This window comes from Palaemon carinicauda, chromosome 21 (genome assembly GCF_036898095.1).
Source record: "Palaemon carinicauda isolate YSFRI2023 chromosome 21, ASM3689809v2, whole genome shotgun sequence".
Classification (NCBI taxonomy): Eukaryota; Metazoa; Arthropoda; class Malacostraca; order Decapoda; family Palaemonidae; genus Palaemon; species Palaemon carinicauda.
In genome coordinates, this window is record NC_090745.1 from 104800868 (window position 1) to 104822093 (window position 21226).

Sequence of the window (21226 nt, forward strand, 5' to 3'; positions counted from 1 at the left end):
AAACCTTTTCGTGGACAAAATGCTAAGTGACATTGCCAAAATAACAAATAGTGATGTATTTCTAAGTTATGTGATGACAACTTTATTGTTGTCTTATTCAAACCGTTTATTTGCGTAAAGTTTCCTACAAGTTTTCAAATTTCGTATTTTGATGTAAAGTCGAAAAAATTAATTGTTCTATAATGGTTTATTGTTGAAATTGTTGCTATTCATTTACTATACAGTACATATATTTTGTAGTGTTACAGTTGTATTGTTCAGATTATTTGTAATGACGTATTTTTTTTCCTAGAAATGAGGCTGTATTTGTTACAAGAAGTGATTTCAATTGGAAGTTATGTCTCTTACAATCCTTTTGTATCTTGCACATTTCAAACACTGCTTGATTCAATAATTCACTTTTGATGATTCGTGCAATTGGTTCACATTGCCCCATTACTTTTGTGCGTCAAGAAATCGTTACGCATCTTCTAAATAACATTTACATTTTATAAAGATGCTTTCTACGTCATCAACATTTCATAAAGTCGCTTTTTATCGTCAACAACATTTCATAAAGTCGCTTTTTACCGTCATCAACATTTAATAAAGTCGCTTTTTACCGTCATCAATATTTTATAATGTCGCTTTTTACCGTCAACAATATTTTATAATGTCGCTTTTTACCGTCATCAACATTTAATAAAGTCGCTTTTTACCGTCATCAACATTTAATAAAGTCGCTTTTTACCGTCAACAATATTTTATAATGTCGCTTTTTACCGTCATCAACATTTGATAAAGTCGCTTTTTACCGCCATCAACATTTAATAAAGTCGCTTTTTACCGTCATCAACATTTCTTAAAGTCGCTTTTTTTTACCGTCATCAACATATAAAGCTGCTTTTAACCGTCATGAAAATTTCATAAAGTAGATTTTACCGTCATCAATATTTCATAAAAGTCGCTTTTTACTGTCATCAACATTTCATAAAGTCGCTTTTTACTGTCATCATAAATTTCATGAAAATGTTTAACATTTGTCATTAAATCATTTTGTATACTCCTCATACGACTTCTTGAGCCTAAGATATCGAAACATACGAGCGAAGGCAACGACATACAGAAGGGCTGTATTTCGCTCTACAAGATAAACACCAGGTCATTGTTAGGGATGTCAGTTCGTATTTCCAAACACTGCGATTGGGAGGTCCCAAACACAGTACGCCATATTTATATATTCTGGGGAAGAGAGCCGTCTGAGACGTGTTTTGGTAGACGTTTCTGTTGATTTAATTCGCCAGTGCTCTGTTGGGTTTGGATGAAAGCCAGCTGAAAAAATATGATTAGTTTAAATTTCCTTTAGTCTTATACAAATACATTTGATCTGTTTTTAACATCATATCAAGAGACTATTTTGCGTCAACCTAATCTTTTTATTTCTTATTTTTGTTCCACGGCATATTTGCTTATTTTTTTTATTTTCCTTGACCGCAGCTTTAGTGGTGTACATAAAAGACCTTTTTGATGAGTAAATTGCTAATCGTTTCTGTTCTCTTTGTTGTGGATCAAGTCTAATAAAATCTAACTTAACTGATATAACAATTAATTTTGCAATTTTTTTATCACTTAACTTTAGATAAACAGTTTTAATTTATTACGATTTTTATTAATTGAAAGGCCATCAAATGAAGTATGTTCCTAGAAATTGAATGGACGTAGTTGAAGTTTTATCTCCTTTGACACCACGTCCATTTCTGGCCATAAGAATGAAAGAAAAGGAAATAGTTGAGGATGCACAAACGAATATTTCAAGAAAGGAGTACCAAAATATTTTAAACTGTTTAAAAATGGTCCAGTAAACTCTTATTTTGAAGTCTCAAAATTCGCTTTTAATGTATCCCGATTCAAACAAAATTTTTTCCGGAACTTGGACAGAAATATTTGATCTCAAGGATCCTCCAGTTGCTACGTTAATTCGAGAGCCACAAGTGCATCTCTCTCTCTCTCTCTCTCTCTCTCTCTCTCTCTCTCTCTCTCTCTCTCTCTCTCTCTCGTTGAGGAGAAGGAAAGTGGAAGATGCTATGCTTGGTATGCTTAGGTCCAGAAGAACCCGTCCCGTCGCTGGATTGGTTAATATAAAGTGGGCGTTCTCCTAACTGGGCCAGCTTCCTTATACGGACATCGAAGCAAGGCAGATGGCTATATACACACGTGTTGCCACTACTACTACTACTACTACAACTACTATTATTCCGCCCGTACTACTATTATCATCCCAGGCATACTACTACTATTATACTATTATTATCCCATGCATACTACTACTAATATTATTATCCCATGCATACTACTACTAATACTATTATTATTTTATGCATACTTCTAGCACGATCATATACAATTACCTACTATTTCTGTTCCTGTCCCACCGCATGCGCTTATACAGAATAATAACAGCCACTGCCTAAACTGATACTTACACGTGTAATAATGGAATCTACTACTGTACTACCAACACATGCGTTTAAATCATGTCAATAATGATTTTGAGCTCACAACTTCTGGAATTCTATAAGTAGTTGCATACCTCCCAACTCTGGTGCTTGAGTGCGTTGTAGCAATAGTAGAACTTTCACAAACAAGCACTGCTTTTTATCTACTTTCCAAAATCAACTAGTGCTCTTACTATAATACAAATTCCTTGGTGTCAAATGTTGGTCGGTTGATTCTTTTAGACGACCAATCACAATTTTGAAAATTTTATGTCAATCTATCCACTGGTGAAATCTTGAAAAGCGATTAACGGTGTAAAATGTTATTGAGCAAGTTGGGTATCTGTAGGTGGATTTCGTTACTCTCTCTCTCTCTCTCTCTCTTTCTCTCTCTCTCTCTCTCTCTCTCTCTCTCTCTCTCTCTCTCTCTCTCTCTCTCTCTCTCTCTCTCTCTCTCTCTGGCGTGTGTAGGTGTTGCATCAAGTTGGAGTTAGCGTTGATAAAGAGACGTTTTAGAGATAATCGTAGAGCATCTCTTCCGTTGATACTACAGCAAGTTTCCATTTGTCGGCCACGATGTCGACTTGGTGTCAGTGTTACAGATCAGATGACATATTGTTATTGCAGGCTGTGTGCATAACCAAAAACTTACTAGTTTATTTATTCTTTTGAATTACATTTGAAATATCGCTGACCGGCAAATTTCATATATATATATATATATATATATATATATTATATATATATATATATATATATATATATATATATATATATATATATATATATAATGTGTGTGTTTGTGTGTATATAACCTATGCATTATACCGATAAATTTTGCTGTCATAAACACCTTGACGCATATATTATATAAAATATATGAAATAGATCTCTACAGTACATATTAATTTTTCTTTACATATGAGGGACATTCATAATTGTAGTATCTATGTTTCATAGTACTGTATTTCTTGAATACAACGTCTGCTCTTCTTTACACAACCTACATGGAATGTAGTAACGTAATTGGGGTGTATAAAATGAATGCAATTATATCGTATTTATATGCAAGTAAATTCAATTATTAATTTGTATTCATGTACGCAATAAAAATATGAATATTTACATACACACACATTAGCCATGGCCTCTTCATGGCCATGTGTCACATTTGACGGACAAGTGGCCGGGTCATCCGGATGGCTCACAAGTGCCCTTATCATAAAACATCCTGTAATCTCCTTTATGTCTACTTATTAAAAGTGAATCGTATGAAATGCTTGACATATGGCATATTATTGCGTGTATGTCTGTGTGAATGTATGTGGGCAGCACGTAGGCTGTGCGCTGTGTGGGCGTTGGCTGGGGAATGCGCCCGCGTGCGCCCCTGGAGAAGTGTGTAGGTGTGGTTTAGCGGTTCGCATTGACATCAGCACCTGTATGTGTTGGAGAGAAGTATGGCACACGCCCTTCTTCAGGGGGTAGTGCCTCTCTCTCTTTCTCTCTCTCTCTCTCTCTCTCTCTCTCTCTCTCTCTCTCTCTCTCTCAAAGGCGGTGGTGATTGTAAGTGGGCATGGCATAGCAACAACAGTGATTATAATATATTTTGAATTAATTTAGCATGTATAGCCTTACTGTCCAGTAATATAAATGGGACCTTTCACCTGACGTATTAGTATTACAATCTTTGCGAGTATTTATGATTGGATTTTAATCTCTAGAAAAGAATAAAATGAGAGAGAACATTGCTATTGCATTATCTTAATTCAATTTTATTTTTGCTTACGTCAGTCATTTTAGTAAAGAAACTTAGTTACATTATATGTGTTTTAGTATTTACTGTGTTTTTAATATCTTTTTTAAAGAAAGGTGTGTATTTTATTATTTCCTGTTTTTAATATCTTTAAGGATATATTATATGTATTTTAGTATTTCGTGTTTTTTTTTCTTTTTAATATTTTAAAGGACAGTCCTACACGAATGACCTTGCTTTTTATAACGCCCCTTTTCAGCAGTCAACATCATAGCAATGTAATCTATGAATTTGTCTAAACACATCTTTGATAAACCCTCATAAACAATTCCCGACTCGATTTATTGACGACTAAAAAGATTGATGGTTATAAAAATACCTATTCTTGAAGGGCATCTGTGTGACCATGAAAGAAAACCCCTTTGCACTTCTTGGTCAAGTAATGATTGGCAAATTGTTTGTGGTAATTTGGCAAAACCACATCTTTTTCGACATTTGTGTCGTTCATTTTGTTTGTTGGCAAAGGACGTCTTTCGTTACACAATCGCTCTCATAAAACCCTTGGGTGTTTACCCTCTGCTGGTTCCATGTGAATTTTCCCATGAAGTCTTTCTCGTCTTCATTTCTTTGTTCTTGTCGTGGATTCGGGGAATTAGAATCCCATATTAGTCTAAGTTGTTAATGATGTTTTCTCGTTATTATCTTTGTATTTTTAATATGATACTGAATAATTAAGAAACTTGGATTTGTCAACCTAGTAAGACCATGAAGGGTGAATTTTAGTTCCAAAGAGACGATTATTTTACGTCATTACAGTGAGGACCCCGTTAAGTCAAGAAAAGCCTGAAAATTAGTTGCTACTAAATTTTCTGGTTTTCGGGCAGTATATGCAGGGTGATGATTGTTACTATTTTTTTCAAAGTATTCTGTACAGGTCATTTTTATGTTTGAGGCAGGTTATCATTAATAAAGTTAACAAAAATTAATGTTTTTTTTTTTTATAAGGCATTGTACAACTTCTACCTACATTACCGTGTACACTCCACCCAATTTCTCTAATATATGAGAGAGAGAGAGAGAGAGAGAGAGAGAGAGAGAGAGAGAGAGAGAGAGAGAGAGAGAGAGAGAGAGAGAGAGAGAGAGAGAGAGTTAGTTCTAATGCCACACAGCCTTTGCTAATTTTGGAAGCTCAAGTTGCATGACCGGTTACTGCAATATATATCCTTCTCATTCTGTTTCCATCTACATTTTCCTCTTTCCCTCTCTTCTCTCCCTTCTCCTTGGCTACGGCGCAACACATCAGGTGGTAAAAAGTGATGTTTATAACATCAAAAACAAGAAATAATACTACAACGCGACATTTAACACCTCGGAAAGTTAATATCACACATTACTATGGTGAAATGTATTTTCCAACTTGCAATAAGGCCAGTTTGTAATTTGATCTCATGAAATTTCTTCTCTACCGTGCATGATGAATTTCTATTATCTAGTGAGATTTTGAGAGTCAAGGCAGTTGCCAAATGATGATTTGCCAGGCTGTGTACTCCTGTGTGTTGTCAACTTCTTAAAGGCTGTTTACCATTTATATATGTTTCTGTTATTATCATTGTTGTTTTGGTTTTTGATATGGTCGTCATTATTATTTTTATATATTTTATGACAATAATAATTATGATAATTATAATTATAATAATTATTATTGTAATTATTATTATTATTATAATGATTATTATTATTGTACCAATGACTTTTCAAAACCGCTGTAACTGGCCAAAAATAAATCTGTCTGAAATGACTGATCCCCAGAAATATACAATGATTTATATACAACAGATTCACTTCCATTTATTTATTTTTGATCTTGGATGACTTATCCGTGGGTGTTCCCGTTCTGTGTGATAGAATTGCCCTTCGCGTGTGGATGTTATGAAATTCCACGAGGTTTTGTGCATTGGATTAGGCGCGGTCTGGACCAGATCGAAGAATCGGACATTACTGGTATTTGACAATCAATCCGTGAAGATCGTAGCGTGATTTTGCCTTGCATGTTCGTAAATGTTTTTTTTTTTCTTTCATATATAAACAAAAAAGGAAAGGCAATATGAAATCATGGTCTACTTGACTCCAATCACACACATTATTGTTATTATTATTATTACTAGCTAAGCTACAACCCTAGTTGAAAAAGCAGGATACTATAACCCCAGGGGCTCCAACAGGGAAAAATAGCTCATTGAGGAAAGGAAAAAAATAAATTGTATGAGAAGTAATAACAATTAAGATTAAATATCCCAATAACAGTAACATTAAAACAGATTTTCACATATAAACTATATAAAGAGACTTATATCTGCCTGTTCAACATAAAAAAAAATAAAAATAAATTGTTGCAAGTTTGAACTTTTGAAATTCTACCGATTCAGCTACCTGATTTGGATCATTCCACACACATACATACATATACATTTTATGTGTGTGTGTATGTAAGGGAAGTAATCAGCAAATTGAAAGGCGGCCCTATTCATTCCCGTCCATCTGTGGGCGTGGCACGTAGGCTCTTTTCCTCTTTCGAGTATTTTAAATGTATTAGTGCCGACAGCAGACCATTTGTAGGATTATGGTGTTTGTGTCTTGCATTTATTATGTTCTGTCGAATTATATAAATTTTTCTGCGGATTTTTAGTCAGAGCAAGAGGTTCCCCATATTTATTATGCTACGTGTTCGCGCACACATATTGGTACATAAATATAAACATGTATATATATATATATATATATAGACATTCTGTATACATATATGTATATAATTATATATATGTGTATGTAGACACGTGTATGTGTCTAAAACAAGGCAGAACACTCGATATATATATATATATATATATATATATATATATATATATATAAATATATATATATATATATATAAATATATATATATATATATATATATATATATATATATATATATATATCCACATGGATAAGGGCGTGAGTCTGAAGAAAAAGATTAATTTTTATATTTAGTGTTCTGCCTTCTGTGTTTTTTTTTTTTTTTTTTTTTACCGGATTGCGTCGTTAAACTACATTGTTATGTCTTGTGTGACCTTGTTGTGTGCTTTATTTTTAGTTCCTTTGTTCTTTACACACGAATGAGGAGATATGCAGAAAAGAAGAACAAAAGGAGAATACTTTATTTGATTCGGCTATCATTGCAACACTTGTGGTTAGTGTACAGATTGATTATACTGTCTTCGGGGTAACACATTCTTATTATTAACTTATAAAACACTTTAATTTCATCTTTTAAAGATAAATTCATTAAAGGTATTTTAATTAATTGTCATGGCATTTTTTTATTATTATTACTAGCTAGGTTATGCTACAAACCCTAGTGGAGAAACAGGATGCTACAAACCTAAGGGCCCAACAGGGAAAATAGTCCAGTGAGGAAAGGAAGTAAGGAAATAAATAAACTGAGAGAAGTAACGAACTATTAGAATAAAATATTTCAAGAACAGTAGAAATATTAAAATAAATATGTCATATATAAAATATAATAACTTCAAAAAACCCAGAGAAATAAGACAGAATAATGTGCCCCAGTTAGTATTGATAAGTTTATATATGACTGCTGCAATGTAAGTCCAATACATCAAAAGGACCTTTGAATAGTATTGCATAAAATGTGATTTATCTAATTAATTGAAAAGATGGAGACCGGCCAAGCAGTTTCTCTTGTTCTTCTTTGTCATTCCTTTAAAAATTTCGTTCGTGATCTTAATCTTGTCTTTTTTTTATTCATTTTCCTAGATTGCATTTCATTGTTATGTAATCGTGAGGGTGACTTATATATTACGTCATTGTCAGACAGTGTTGATTATGTAATTCCTGTGGTTATTTTACTTTATTAATTTCCAGGAATTGTGCAATTCCCTTTCTTCGTCCGAACTCCCTTAGTAATTAATTGTTAAAAAAGTAAATCGACTTATATTTTTGTTTTACATAAATAAATTTCTATACTTTATGTTGGCCTCTGTATACATATATGATTAATATTCGTATTCGTCATGCTGTTTGCAAATTAGAATACGAATGTATTTCAACATTTTAGTTCATATACAGTACACGTATGTTTTGCAAACAAAGGATGTTAAGAATATAAACTGTCATTGAATTTGTTTTTTGCACCCGGCAAGGAGTCGGTTATATTCTTTGGTCTTGATGTGTCCGCGTGATTATGCCTGTATTTTCAAAGTATACTTATGTTGTATAATTATTTACATTTTTCGTTTATTTACGATGCACAGTTCTCTATTCATATGAATGTGTCACTCCTCCTTTAGGCTGTACTTAGACATCTACTTATTTAGTTCTGGAGGAAAGTCATATGCATTTTTTGTTAGTTTATGCTGGACACACACACACACACACACACACACACACACACACACACACACACAAAATACCTCCAACGTTGGGGGACATGAAAGGCCTCCACCAGATTCTTCCAATCATCCTGTCTTTTTGTCTCCATCAGATCATCTCAGCCAATCCCAACTTATTCTTCACATTTCTTATTCATTTAGGTTTTGTCCTTCCACTCTTCTGGAACCTTGAGGTGTCCGCGGAATCAATTCGTCGATTAGTAAACGATCTTTCATTTATATACAGAACATTTGTGTGTGTTTTATTACAAACCTTTGCCGTTAAATACCAAATATCCTCCACATGTTTCATCTTCACAAACTCTTAAACTGTTTAGAAATCTCTTCGATTTATTGAAACTTATCTCACTTTTATTCATAGATTTACCTAAGTATACATTATAATTATATTCGATAACCATTTTAGCTAATCACATCCATAGCCTGATTTCAACCCTTCAGTCTCAAAAATCCTTCGAGAGTCTCATAGTTATAGCTGTGCCAAGTTAAATAATGTGATATATGGAGTGGAAAGGTTGACTTCCTTTTAGTTTATTTTTTACTCCCACCAACATGCTCTATTGTCTTATCCCAGGGATGGGGAACTTGCGGCCCACTGAACCATCAAGTGCGGCCTTCTACTGGCCTTTGATATAGTATGTATGTGGAGTATATTTCAGCGTTGACATTGAATATCGTGTTTTTAAATATTTATTACACACATAGACAAAAGGAAAGTTTTCTGTCTTCAGTGATGTCCCTCCCAGAGAATGGAGGTATCTTTTTTTTTAATTCGACGAATCATAACTTTAGTGCAACTAGCAGTTTTTCCTTGCAGCAGCTGATAGTTGCAATAATTGAGCGAATAATTTACGCGTGATGGTTGAAGAGTTCCTGTTTTTTTTTTTCTTCAACGCACTGTGTCTGTGTTAGTTTTTATGTGAACTAACAGATTTCAGAGATTTGGACGTAAAAAATATTATTTTATTTTTGCAGTCTCAACGGAAGGACACGGGGAACAGACATGTTATCAATTTCTAAGAGCTATGTCACAAACAAGAACTAAAATTTGCTTCCTTTTATGATAAGGGTATGCACTGATGGATAAAAACTAGGGAGTTATTGAACTTCTTAAGAAAGCAAGTTATTTACTTTTATAATGAAAACAACTAACATTGTGTTTTAACAGATACAATTATTTACATGGATGTTGCATTTTTATGAGATGTGGTTGTATAAAAAAGTACTTACAGTACTTGTCTTTGCCCATATCAAATATTTGAAATTGTCATATTCTTGATGTTTATAAGCTATCTTTTCTATAAAGTTTATATTACTTTACTTATCAATTGAATACAAAGAACCTACAAACTTAACTAAAGGAATTTCAAATGACATGTTTTCGATACTATTCATTTACTTATTAGTTTGAAAACTACTTACAAACTTAAATGAAATATTTGAAAATTTGGTTTTCAGTATTATTCATTTCTTAATTACTTGTATAAAAAGAACTTACTTAATTAGAATATTTAAAAAATTAATGCTTTCAATTTTTATAAACATGTCACCCTTTCGTTATCTTCCTAAGAAATTACTTGGAGGATAAATTAATATTAAGAAATTCAATGCGTAATCAATGTGGAATTGCAAGATGGCCTTCATCTGAAAAAGGGTCCCCATCCCTGTCTAAACTACATGATTTAGAAACATTGATTATAAGACCAGCACTAGTTGCCATTCGCTAGACTTGTAACTAATTTTTTAAGTCTTGTACACTTTGCTAGCAGTACTAAATAATCTGCTTAATTTGGTTATGTTAAGTTCTCATTCAGTTCCTTCTGTCTTCTCTTCAACTGCCTTACATGTAACGCAATCCATAGTTGTTGTACTTGCAGAAGAAAGAGGAGGTAATGCATTCCCTAGAATTTTGATAGTTCTTTAATTATTCCCTATTTTTAATTGGCAACATTCACTCCTAATATTTTAGGTGCAGCTGAAATTTAATAATGTGAAGGAGGCTAATAGATATAACCCTGTTATACGAGATGTATGATTTCGATGATAATACTATTGATAACAAAGTTCCTTTAAATATACTCAGACTATATTTAAAGAACCTTGTTGATAACAGAAGTTGTAATAGTTGTAAGAAATTCATTATCTGATTCAGTTACGTTAGGTTTATGTACAGAATTCGTATTTGTTAATTAATTTTATATCAATTGTACAAAGCTTATCACTTTTACCAGAATAAATAATGTATATTCAGTTTTAACCCTTGTTTTTTTTATGCTTTCAGACATAGCTATCGATTGGTCAGATCATGCACTATGGTGGCCGAAAAAGAATATGTGGCTTACCCACACCAGGTCAACGCTGGATCAATATGGTGTTGGTGCTGCTGCCCAGCTTGAGTTCACCCCCATGCACAAAACACTGAGAGTACAATTGCCAGATCTGCGATATATGGACTTCAGGGTGGACTTTTCTATCAAAACCTTCAATGCTGTGGTGCAACTCTGCAAACAACTTGGTCAGTAGCTTTAGATTTTTGCATCTTGCATTTAGGAGGCATGAGCCAAAAAGAAAATCATAGGTACAGTATGGCATTAATGTGATATGAATGTACTAGTTAATGATTTTTATCAAGGCTTTATTTTTTAGCCATAAAGTAAGTTGTGTACAAGTCACAAATAATTTGCATGGGCTGCTAATCTTTATTCACGTTTTTGTTAGGCACACTTCATAGTCCTCAACCGTGTAGGCCTTGGGTCTTTCAACTCTTCTAGTGCCTTGTGGAGCTCAGTTAAAAGTTTGGTAAACTAATTGCAAAGAGCAGAATAATTATACAGTATATGGGTAAAGGTGATACAGAAGCTTATCTGAATTATCAGGCCATACACCGTACAAGAGGGAAGGCAGAGTCTTGTGATTGTGGTAGCCTATTGGAAACGTCCCTGTGTAGCATTTTGCTGGATTGGAATTCGAGACCCGCTCAAGCCCAATAGTTTCTAATAGTGTCTGTAACCTTACTATCCTTATGAGCTAGGAATGGGGGTTCTTGGGGATCCTATAATTATGTGTACCTGCTGAGTCATCAGAAGCCATTGTCCAGCCCTCCTGGTCCTAGTTTGATGGGGAGGGAGTTTGGGTGCTGATCATATGTATCTATGGTAAGTCTCTACGGCATTATCCTTTTACTAAGGTTTTGTCCTAGAAAAGTGACACCATTTCTACATATCTGGATGTCTTCATATTTTTTTTATAAGTTCAACTCTCACTGTATGTTTCTCAGGCCTCATTGTGACCTATGGCCACACACCAGACTCCAAGGTCTGTCCCAATTGATTCACCACTAGCACCATGAACCTTTTTACTTCAGATCTTCCCTTTATAGAGCTTTTGACATCAAAGACTTCCTTCCATTCACTCCAGTTCAGTACTCAGTCTTCCTTAACTCCAGTCAGGTCTAGGTCTGCATACTGTATGTAACCCTTTTTCGTGACTTCTTGGGCATTCCTAGTCTTCGTCTTGGTACTTTCATATTTACTGCTTTTAAAGGTTTAGAAGATGCTCTTGAGTGACAGATAAAATGAACAGGACAATGTCCTAGAGACAGACCATGCATAGAAATGATCAGTGCCCAAGGCCCCTCTCCACCCAAGCTTAGACCAGGAAGATCACGCAATGGTTGCTGATGAGACCTATAAGCTTCGCCAACCCTACCTCACAACGATGGTGAGGTTGTGTACACTAATGAAAAGTAACAGACTTGAGCCAAGCTCGAACTCCCAACTAATGGAACGTGAGTCAAGGACATTTCCAATAGGCTACCACAACCCTTTTTGTTAAAGTACTGCTCATTCTCTTCACAAGTCCAAACCATATCAATATTTATTAAAAAATGAATTATAGATTGATTTTATCATTGTGTCTGTAACCTCACCCTCGCAGAGGATAGCAAAAACTAGGAAATGCTTTCTAAAAGGCTAAAGGAAATTTAAATCCTTTCCTGTATTGGCAAAAGTTCTCCCACTCATTATATATTAATGTGTATTATTTGCCAATGGAGAGGTCTCTAAATAATGCAAACATTCAATCATTTGATAAGTGTTCTTTTTTGTTACATCATTGTGTTTAGTTCACCATCAGTTATTGTTTTGTACTGGTGTACTTTGAAACGGTTATTTGCATGATTTTAAGCTACTGTACTTATTTTGTCTTGGCTGGTATCAAGTCCTTGATTTGAAAAAAACAAACTTATCACAGTGCTATCCTTTTACTTGAGACACAGCCACTTATGTAAGGACATCACTACATAAGTCATTTATATACTGTAATATAATGCTACTGGTATGGGTGATGTCTTTACAGTATCAGCCTGGACAATGACACTGACTTTAGCACTGATATTAACTGAGGCAATATAACGGGAGCTTCGATATGACGGTATTAATCATGACTTGCAGGTTATTGACTTTGAAACTGTAACACAGAACTTATAGAAGTACATTATACAAATTGTCATTAAAAGGCTACATAAACATTTTAGTATTTTAAGTTAATGTTTTTGTTTACATGTAGTTTGGTGTAGCTTTTATATATCAAGTAATGCGTATAGTAGTGATGCATTGTTTATAGTGTAATTTTACGAAATATTTGATTACTTGTCAGTACAAATTTGATAATGTGTAAAATAAGCTCATTTGTACTGTAAGACATTAATTTAAAATATTTTTTTTATAAAGTACTGTACAGTATAGCATTGGAAATATATTGTGAGGGGAGCTAGCTATATCTCGAGCTAATGTTTTACTTGTAATCTCAGGTATCCGATATCCAGAGGAGTTGTCGTTTTGTAAGCCAATCACTTCAGATGACCTGAAACACAATTACTCTGAAAAACAAATCAAGAAGAAGTCCAGCAGTACAAAAAATGGCATTCCTGCCGACACAAACTCGTTTATCGCAAACAAGAGCCACAACTCCAGTAACGGCTCTTTGGACAGATCTGCAGCGTCACATCATTTGCATTCTCCCAATAAGACTCCCATAAGCTCTCCAGTAAGTTAGTTTGATTTGTTACTGTTGCAACAACAGTTTGATTATTATAAATATAGTGAAGTTTCACCTGGCCACTTAGTCTGATCCAAAAATATTGCAGAATACTGTACTTTATGCCATTGTCTCACCTTCTTCAAAGGAAATAGACCATTTAATCAACTTATTGAAATTTCCTTGATAAGGGAAACTTATTGGAATTTCATTAATATAGGCAGTTGGTGGGAAAAACTGGTTCATTGGTAAAAGTTTCATAGATAAATAATGTATTTTTCGTATCAAGAATAAAAAATTGGTGATATTTTGGCTGACTCAACATTGTGGCTTGAGAATATATTACCTGTATTATTCTTTATATATCAGAAAACAGAAATTTTTACTTTTTATTTTATATTTTATATTGGAGAAATAAAAATAGACCTGGCATTTTTTTTTTTTACATCATTCGTTATATAATGATTTTATATAGATTTATGAAGTACGGTACTGTATCATACAACATCAAACATTAAAATTATAAGAATTGATCTGTGAATGATTAAATTTTTTCTCATAAAAGTTCCAGTTGAGCGAATTGACAATGATAATGAAACATAGAGCGCTCAGTGGTTACTTTTTCATCGTGTATTAATCCTGATTATTGAGAGATACTTTCACTGGTTGTACATGTCAATATATTTTTTTCTTGATTTAAAGGGAAAATTATTGCCAAGGAGAAACCTAAGTGAGGAAAATAAGACATTTGCTTTTACTTGTAGGGTGGGACATGGCGCTTCAACAGCAATGGTATTGGTAGCCTAAACAGCACCATGGATAGTATTGATGGTGTGGATGACATAAACACATCCTTAGCAAATTCTCCCCTTCATCCCTCGGAAGAAGCACGCAGCAAACTGATCAGACCGAAGTCTCTTCTCGAGAGAGCTCGTATGAATGTCTCGTAAGTGATGCGCCTCTTGATGTGTTGTCATGCTCATTTCATTCAGAATACATAATTGTATATTTTTATACATATTTTTATCATCAATAATTATAATAATACACTATTGTTTACTTTAATCTTGTCATTCACTGTAAAATTAGAATATATCTTATGAACATTAGTTTTACTTTATTTTAATTCATTTTGATAAATACAGCATTTACAGTATTGCTTGATTCATATCTTTGACCTCTTTACCATCATTTGCAGATGGTTAGACTCTTCATTATCCATAATGGAGCAGGGTGTGCGTGAATTTGATGTCTTATTGTTACGGTTTAAGTTTTACTCCTTTTATGACTTGAACCCAAAATATGATGCTGCACGCATCAACCTGATCTTTGAGCAAGCCAAGTGGGCCATTATGAATGAAGAGATTGATTGCACAGAAGAAGAAATGCTCATGTTTGCAGCCTTACAGGTATGACATAGTTTGTTTTTTAATGTTTTTGTCAGATCGTAAAGAGAAATCTTTATTGTTAGTATGACAATACTGTTTTATGTAATGGAATTGCCAAGATTGTCATAGTTTAAAACACTTTAGATCCTCTTGTATAGATCAATGTAGACATCTGTAAGAGTTAGGGATGACCTACAAAGTGAAATCTTTGGTTGTACCAAAGATTTATTTTACAGATTCTCTTTCTTTAGCTGCATTAGTTTCTGTCTTCAACATCAGCAAGCTCTAGGTTTCACCTCGCATTTCAAGACTAATCCTTTTGGCCAATCCTTGAGGGCAACTAGAAATGTGATTATGGTCCTGTTAAACAAATTCATGATGCTACGAGAATAAGATGTTGTTTTAAAGTATAGTATCATAAGGAAATCCTAAAGACCTAATATATTGGGGGCCAGTACTTATATTTGGCAATAAAGTGCATCATGTTTGCATATATTTAAAGTTGCAATAGATTATTGCAGCAGAATTCCTTCCAAAGTTAATTTGTATATTTATTTAAATTAGATTTATTGTTTGCAGTGAAGAAAAAATAGAAAAATTTTGATGGCATTGACTTGTAATACAGTATAATTTTTGCTCATTGTTTTAAAGGGTCTTACACACTTTCACATACTTCATAATGCGTGTAAATACAGTAGTGTCACTGACCCAGAAAATCCAAAGTAAAGCTGGAGTATTCATCTATATATTTTTTTTTTATATAAATGTCAAATATTATATTACATTTACAGTATACCTAATGTTCGTGTTGTATTGGTAGAATTGCATGAAAATTTGCGTATCATTTCAGTTTGAAGTATTTCTTCATCATAAAAGTTTTTAATACAGATTTTCATGTATGAAGTAGAATGTGAAATTAGTTAATTAGATCTTTTTTGGTTGTCTTGCACTTTCTGTGAGCGTATATATTTGGTCTAAGGCTTCCTTTCTGCACTTTCTATATTTTCCTTTGCTTTTTAACTGGTCTTTGGCCCTTTATTTCTAGATCAGCTACTTTTTTACTTAACTTTTTCTCATCATGTATCCAACAGTATCAATCTCAAAGTATTTTCAAGTTTTCTTTGGGTGTAGATAAGTTTTTGAAGTTGAGAGAGGATTAATTGTCATTCATTTGTCTGTATTAGATTCCATTTGTTGGGATTTGGTATAGTGTTATTAAACCTGGAAAATTTTTTGAATTTCAGTTACAAGTGAACCTTCAGGTTAACCAACCACAGCCCGACACAAACGGTGGGAACGAAGACGACATTGACCGCGCTTTAAGTGAACTCCAGATGACTTTGGAAGGGTCCCATGTGTCTTCAACACCTGCTGATATTATGCACATACCAGAACTAGCAGATTACCTCAAGTTTATGAAGTGAGTATATCTTGTCATATAACAAAGTTTTACTGTTTACTGTATTCTTAATTCGATAGTTGGTACATGTGAGAAAACAAATGACAATGAAATACAGTACCTTCTTATACTGAGGAATTTTTCTCTTTTTTTCTCTCTGCAACTTAGGAAAATCTCATTATGTGAGTTTAATATTGAACATGAAGTTTGTACCAGTGAAACACGATACATAAAATATTTGATAAGGCTTTTAAAAAAAAACATGGTATTTTGAGTAAATATCCTTTGTAGGTTTGCGCACTTTGCTTTTAAAGTTTCCCTAATTACAGCATTCTAGTATATTTTCACCCTGTACTTTATTGTATATATTTATGATTACTCATGATACAAGAAAGTATTAATTTACATTATTCTTTCTATTACAGTAAACAATTCTTTTTCCTATTGAGATCTATTACAGTAAACAATTTTTGTTCTTATCAAGATGTATAAAGTAAAAACCCCTTCTTTTAGTACAGTAGTTTGATGGGCTTTCATTAGATAGCGTGCTGCAACCAAGATTAACTGAAAGCACAGCAATATTTCATCTCTTCGTTGCACGGGTTGCATGGTTGTGAAAATTAAAGTCTTTTTGATTGGGTTATGTAAGGTGACAGTTTCAGAAGAGTATTTACACTGCAATTGCATTCATTGTGTTCTTACACTAATATTAACCTCTCTTGATTACTGTATACAGTATATTTACCAGGCAGCTGTTAGTATACCATTCAAGTAAGAGTAGTCCCACAAACACCTTTGTTACCACCATTCATTACTGCATCTTTATTTGACAGCAGTGTGTGTTGTTTGAATAGTTGTTAAATGTTTTCAGATTATTTGTTGTTAATTATAATGAAGTGATTTAGGTTTATTATTTGGTGGTTTAATACCTTGTTGAAGGTTTAGTGCTGTGAGTATCACTTCTTGATGATAGAAAAAAATTTGAATATCAATATATAGAATTTATGGTTCAATTAATGCATTTACACATTCCTACAGTAAATTTCCTATCCCAATCTAACAGTCGAGTTGGCCTCCATTTTTAAATCAGTATGCTGTACAGTAGTCACATTATTGTGTATCAGACAACTTTAGTCACTGAACCAGTACAGTATCTTGCAAACTTAGTTTATAGATTCTATTTAGTGTTATATGTAGACTTTTCTTACTTTTCTGTTAAAATATGTTCAGTTGTATTGTTTATTTGGTAGACTATGCTGACATCAGACAATGGCAATTGTTGGGCCTAAAGCTTAGATTGGAGAACTTTTGAGCAGTATTTTTTTTTTTTAATAAAAAGCGATCTTTATATAGCAGAATGGTTTGTGATACTATCCTTATATGTGTATCATACTTTTTATGGAGTTTTATTAATTTATCTCATGCTTATTAAGATTAATTAATGTTTTTTAAATTTTAACTACATTATTTTTACTTCTGCTGAAGAGGAACTGTTTATTATTTGGATTTTCTGCATAATTTTGTAAACAATTGTAGTCGGTTAATGTCTGTTCTTTAAAAACCTGTTAATTTTTTTTTCATATTATTATGGAGATTTTCATTGATGCGGTTATTGAGTTTTTATGAGATATTCAATTTGGACCTATGTGTCTGTTCATATATGCATTTGTTGGTGCGCTATTAAACATTGAATTTGAAAGATCAGTAATTGGTTGAGTCCATCTACTGTGGAAGATGGCAGTGACCCATAGTGGATGAGTACAATACAGTATTGAATAATCTTAACTCATTCCATAGTTTCATGTATTGTAAGTGCATTTACAGTAATTGACTTAACATATGTTGATGGTCTAACTCTAACTGATCTAATATTCTTGGTTGTGGTTTATTCTATTTGTAATTACATGTACTTTTGTTTATTTCTTGCTCTTTATAAAAACTTTATAGAAATTTAAGTAGACATCAATGAGTTGAACATGATTAGAACCTGAGTTTTTGGCTAAAGTACATTGACGAATTAGATCACTAACCAGTGATTTGAGGTACCCCATGGTAGGTTCATATACAGTAACCATAATTGTCACATGATAAGAAAATGGGCTTGGTTAGAGTCTCAGTTGATGGATTGCTCAGTTCAGCACATTACGTGACAGGCAGAGTAGATTTGGACCAAATAGTGATAATTAATGTAATCATGTAGAGATTGCAGTCAAATTATGACCAGATGTAGCTTTGCTTATCATCAGTCATGAAGGCAAACTGGCTTCAGCCAAAAAGTGGGCTGGACCAGTAATGATTTTTTTATGCACAATAGACTACCAGTTTATAAACATAAGGTTACTTTTTGAACCTTGTATTGCTGTTCTGTATATATCAGGTATGGTCATCAAATAAAACCAACCAAAGGATTTGTGTGTCGATAACAGTGTACCATAAGATGTTGGATTAAATTGTCTTATGATTTTGGATCATATGAGCAAGCACTGGGGCCTGGGAGGCCATTCAGAATACGAGTGCAACTGGAGAAGAATCCTGCAGTTGCACAATGCAGTAAAAGATAAAAGTGGGTGGATAGTAGGATAAAAGAAAGGTAATGGGAGCGGAAGTTTAGCAGGATTGAAGGGATGTTTCAAAGGCCTAGACCTGTAAGTAATGCCTACAATGCACCATGTGAGGTACACTGACGACACTAACCTCCTACAGGGCTGAAGAGTTGGACTGACTGATAACTGGGATAAAAATTAGTCTTGCAATTACCACAGATATTTCTGTTTAACACATCAAATGGATCTTAAATCTTTGATGATGATAATTTGGGCAGTATAAGATGTTCGTAATGATCAGTGGACAGAATTTGCTGGCTAGACAATTGGTGAACCTGGTATGGCAGTATATTGTACCATTTTCATGTTTTTCAAAATCAAAATCTTCAACAGGAAGTGTCCCACATTTTAAGAGAAAAAGAATCCAAGGACTAGAATTTGGGCAATATGATGTGACAGCTTGGTAGAAGAGGTACATTTATGCCTAACTTCATCAACTTGAAACACATCCGGGATCAATGGTTGTAGTTCTGTCTTCACAATAAATCATATGTAACTCTTCATTGAGGGTTTTAACCTTACAGATAGTTATTCCTAATGTTAATACTACAAGAAAAAAAGAATTTCAAGTGCTGAAACAAGAGATTAGGAAGCACAAAGCATTGATATCCCCATTGTAATAGAGAAAGAAATCTTGACCACTTCTCTTTCAGGACTCTGAAGGCCTACCTTATACTATGTTGGCAATTGAGAGGAAGAGATCAAAGCAGTTGTTAAACTAAATTAAGTTGGGTCAAATTGAGCATCAAATTTAATATAGTTGCATGCTCTAAAAAAAGGAGATATGTAACTGCTTTATGTACTGGACACAAATATTAAAAAATGAATGAAGGAATAGCAATATTACATACCCGTTATAATTTTTCTAACATAAACAGTTATCTCTCAATAATTTCTATCTGAAATGGGATATGATTCCTTTCCAGTCACCAACCTTGTGGATGGAATGGTAATTTCTACTTTGCACTCTTCAGGTTTTTGTAAAATAAAGTTTTACACAAGTTTAGCAATACAGTACATCTAACATTTTATATAAAAGAAAACCTTCGGTAAAACCCATTAATAGTCTGGCCTATTCTTTACTTATTCTCCTTTGTCCTCATACACCTGACAATGCTGAGATTGCCAAACAATTCTTCTTCACCCAAGGAGTTACTGCACTGTAATTATTCAGTGACCACTTTCCTGTTGTTTAGGGTAGAAGAGACTCTTTAACTGTGGTAAGCAGCTCTTCTAGGAGAAGGACACTCCAAAATCAAACCATTGTTCTCTAGTCATGGGTAGTGCCATAGCTCTGTACCATGGTCTTCCACTGTCTTGGGTTAGAGTTCTCTTGGGTAGTGCCATAGCTCTAAACCATGGTCTTCCACTGTCTTGGCTTAAGAGTTCTCTTGCTTGAGGGTACACTCGGGCATGCTATTCTGTCTTGTCTCTTTTCCTCTTGTTTTGTTAAAGTTTTTATAGTTTATATAGGAGATATTCATTTTAATGTTATTGCTCTTCTAAAAAATTTTTTTTCCCTTGTTTCCTTTCCTCTCTGGGCTATTTTCCCTGATGAAGCCCCGGGGCTTTTCCAACTGGGGTTGTAGCTTAGCAAGTAATAATAATAATGGTTTGTATGTTATGAATGCCTAACCATTTGTGGTTTGTATAGTAAGAAATAACTGTGTAATTTTAAAAGCATTGAATCTAGCATTTTAGTCAAAAGATTTTATTGTGAAGTTTAAATTGAGTTTCAGAGATTTAAGGCAGACTGTATAACTATTGTAAGCAGAAGCCAGATATATGTTGTTACCCGACTAATAGCAATTTTTTTCTCCAGACCTCGTCGGTTCACACTTAAAAGTCTCAAACAGTATTGGTTTACTTGTAAAGATATGTGTTTACGGTATTACAAAAGCAGTGATAGCACAAATGAAGACCCTATAGAGAAGATCAATTTAAGAGGATGTGAGGTGACACCAGATGTCAATATCGCTCAGCAGCGATATGGTATTAAGCTTGAAGTACCTGCATCAGATGGTATGACTGACTACCTCATAAGATGTGCCAGTGTAAGTAAATAGATCTAATATACTGTATACATTTGATTTAATTATGTATTTTTTCATGTTTTGATTT

General features: G+C 33.6%; 1 protein-coding gene across 5 annotated transcripts in view; it reads left to right on the forward strand.

Annotated features, from left to right (window-relative positions):
* Positions 1-21226, forward strand: part of LOC137615388 (unc-112-related protein-like) — a 96433-nt gene that overhangs the window by 53130 nt on the left and 22077 nt on the right. For all 5 annotated transcript variants that reach the window (XM_068345210.1, XM_068345214.1, XM_068345213.1 and 2 more), the window contains exons 3-8: positions 10960-11193; positions 13489-13724; positions 14480-14661; positions 14914-15124; positions 16348-16523; positions 20928-21159. In XM_068345210.1, coding sequence (XP_068201311.1) covers positions 10960-11193; positions 13489-13724; positions 14480-14661; positions 14914-15124; positions 16348-16523; positions 20928-21159 — 1271 coding nt within the window. The remainder of the gene's footprint in view (positions 1-10959; positions 11194-13488; positions 13725-14479; positions 14662-14913; positions 15125-16347; positions 16524-20927; positions 21160-21226) is intronic.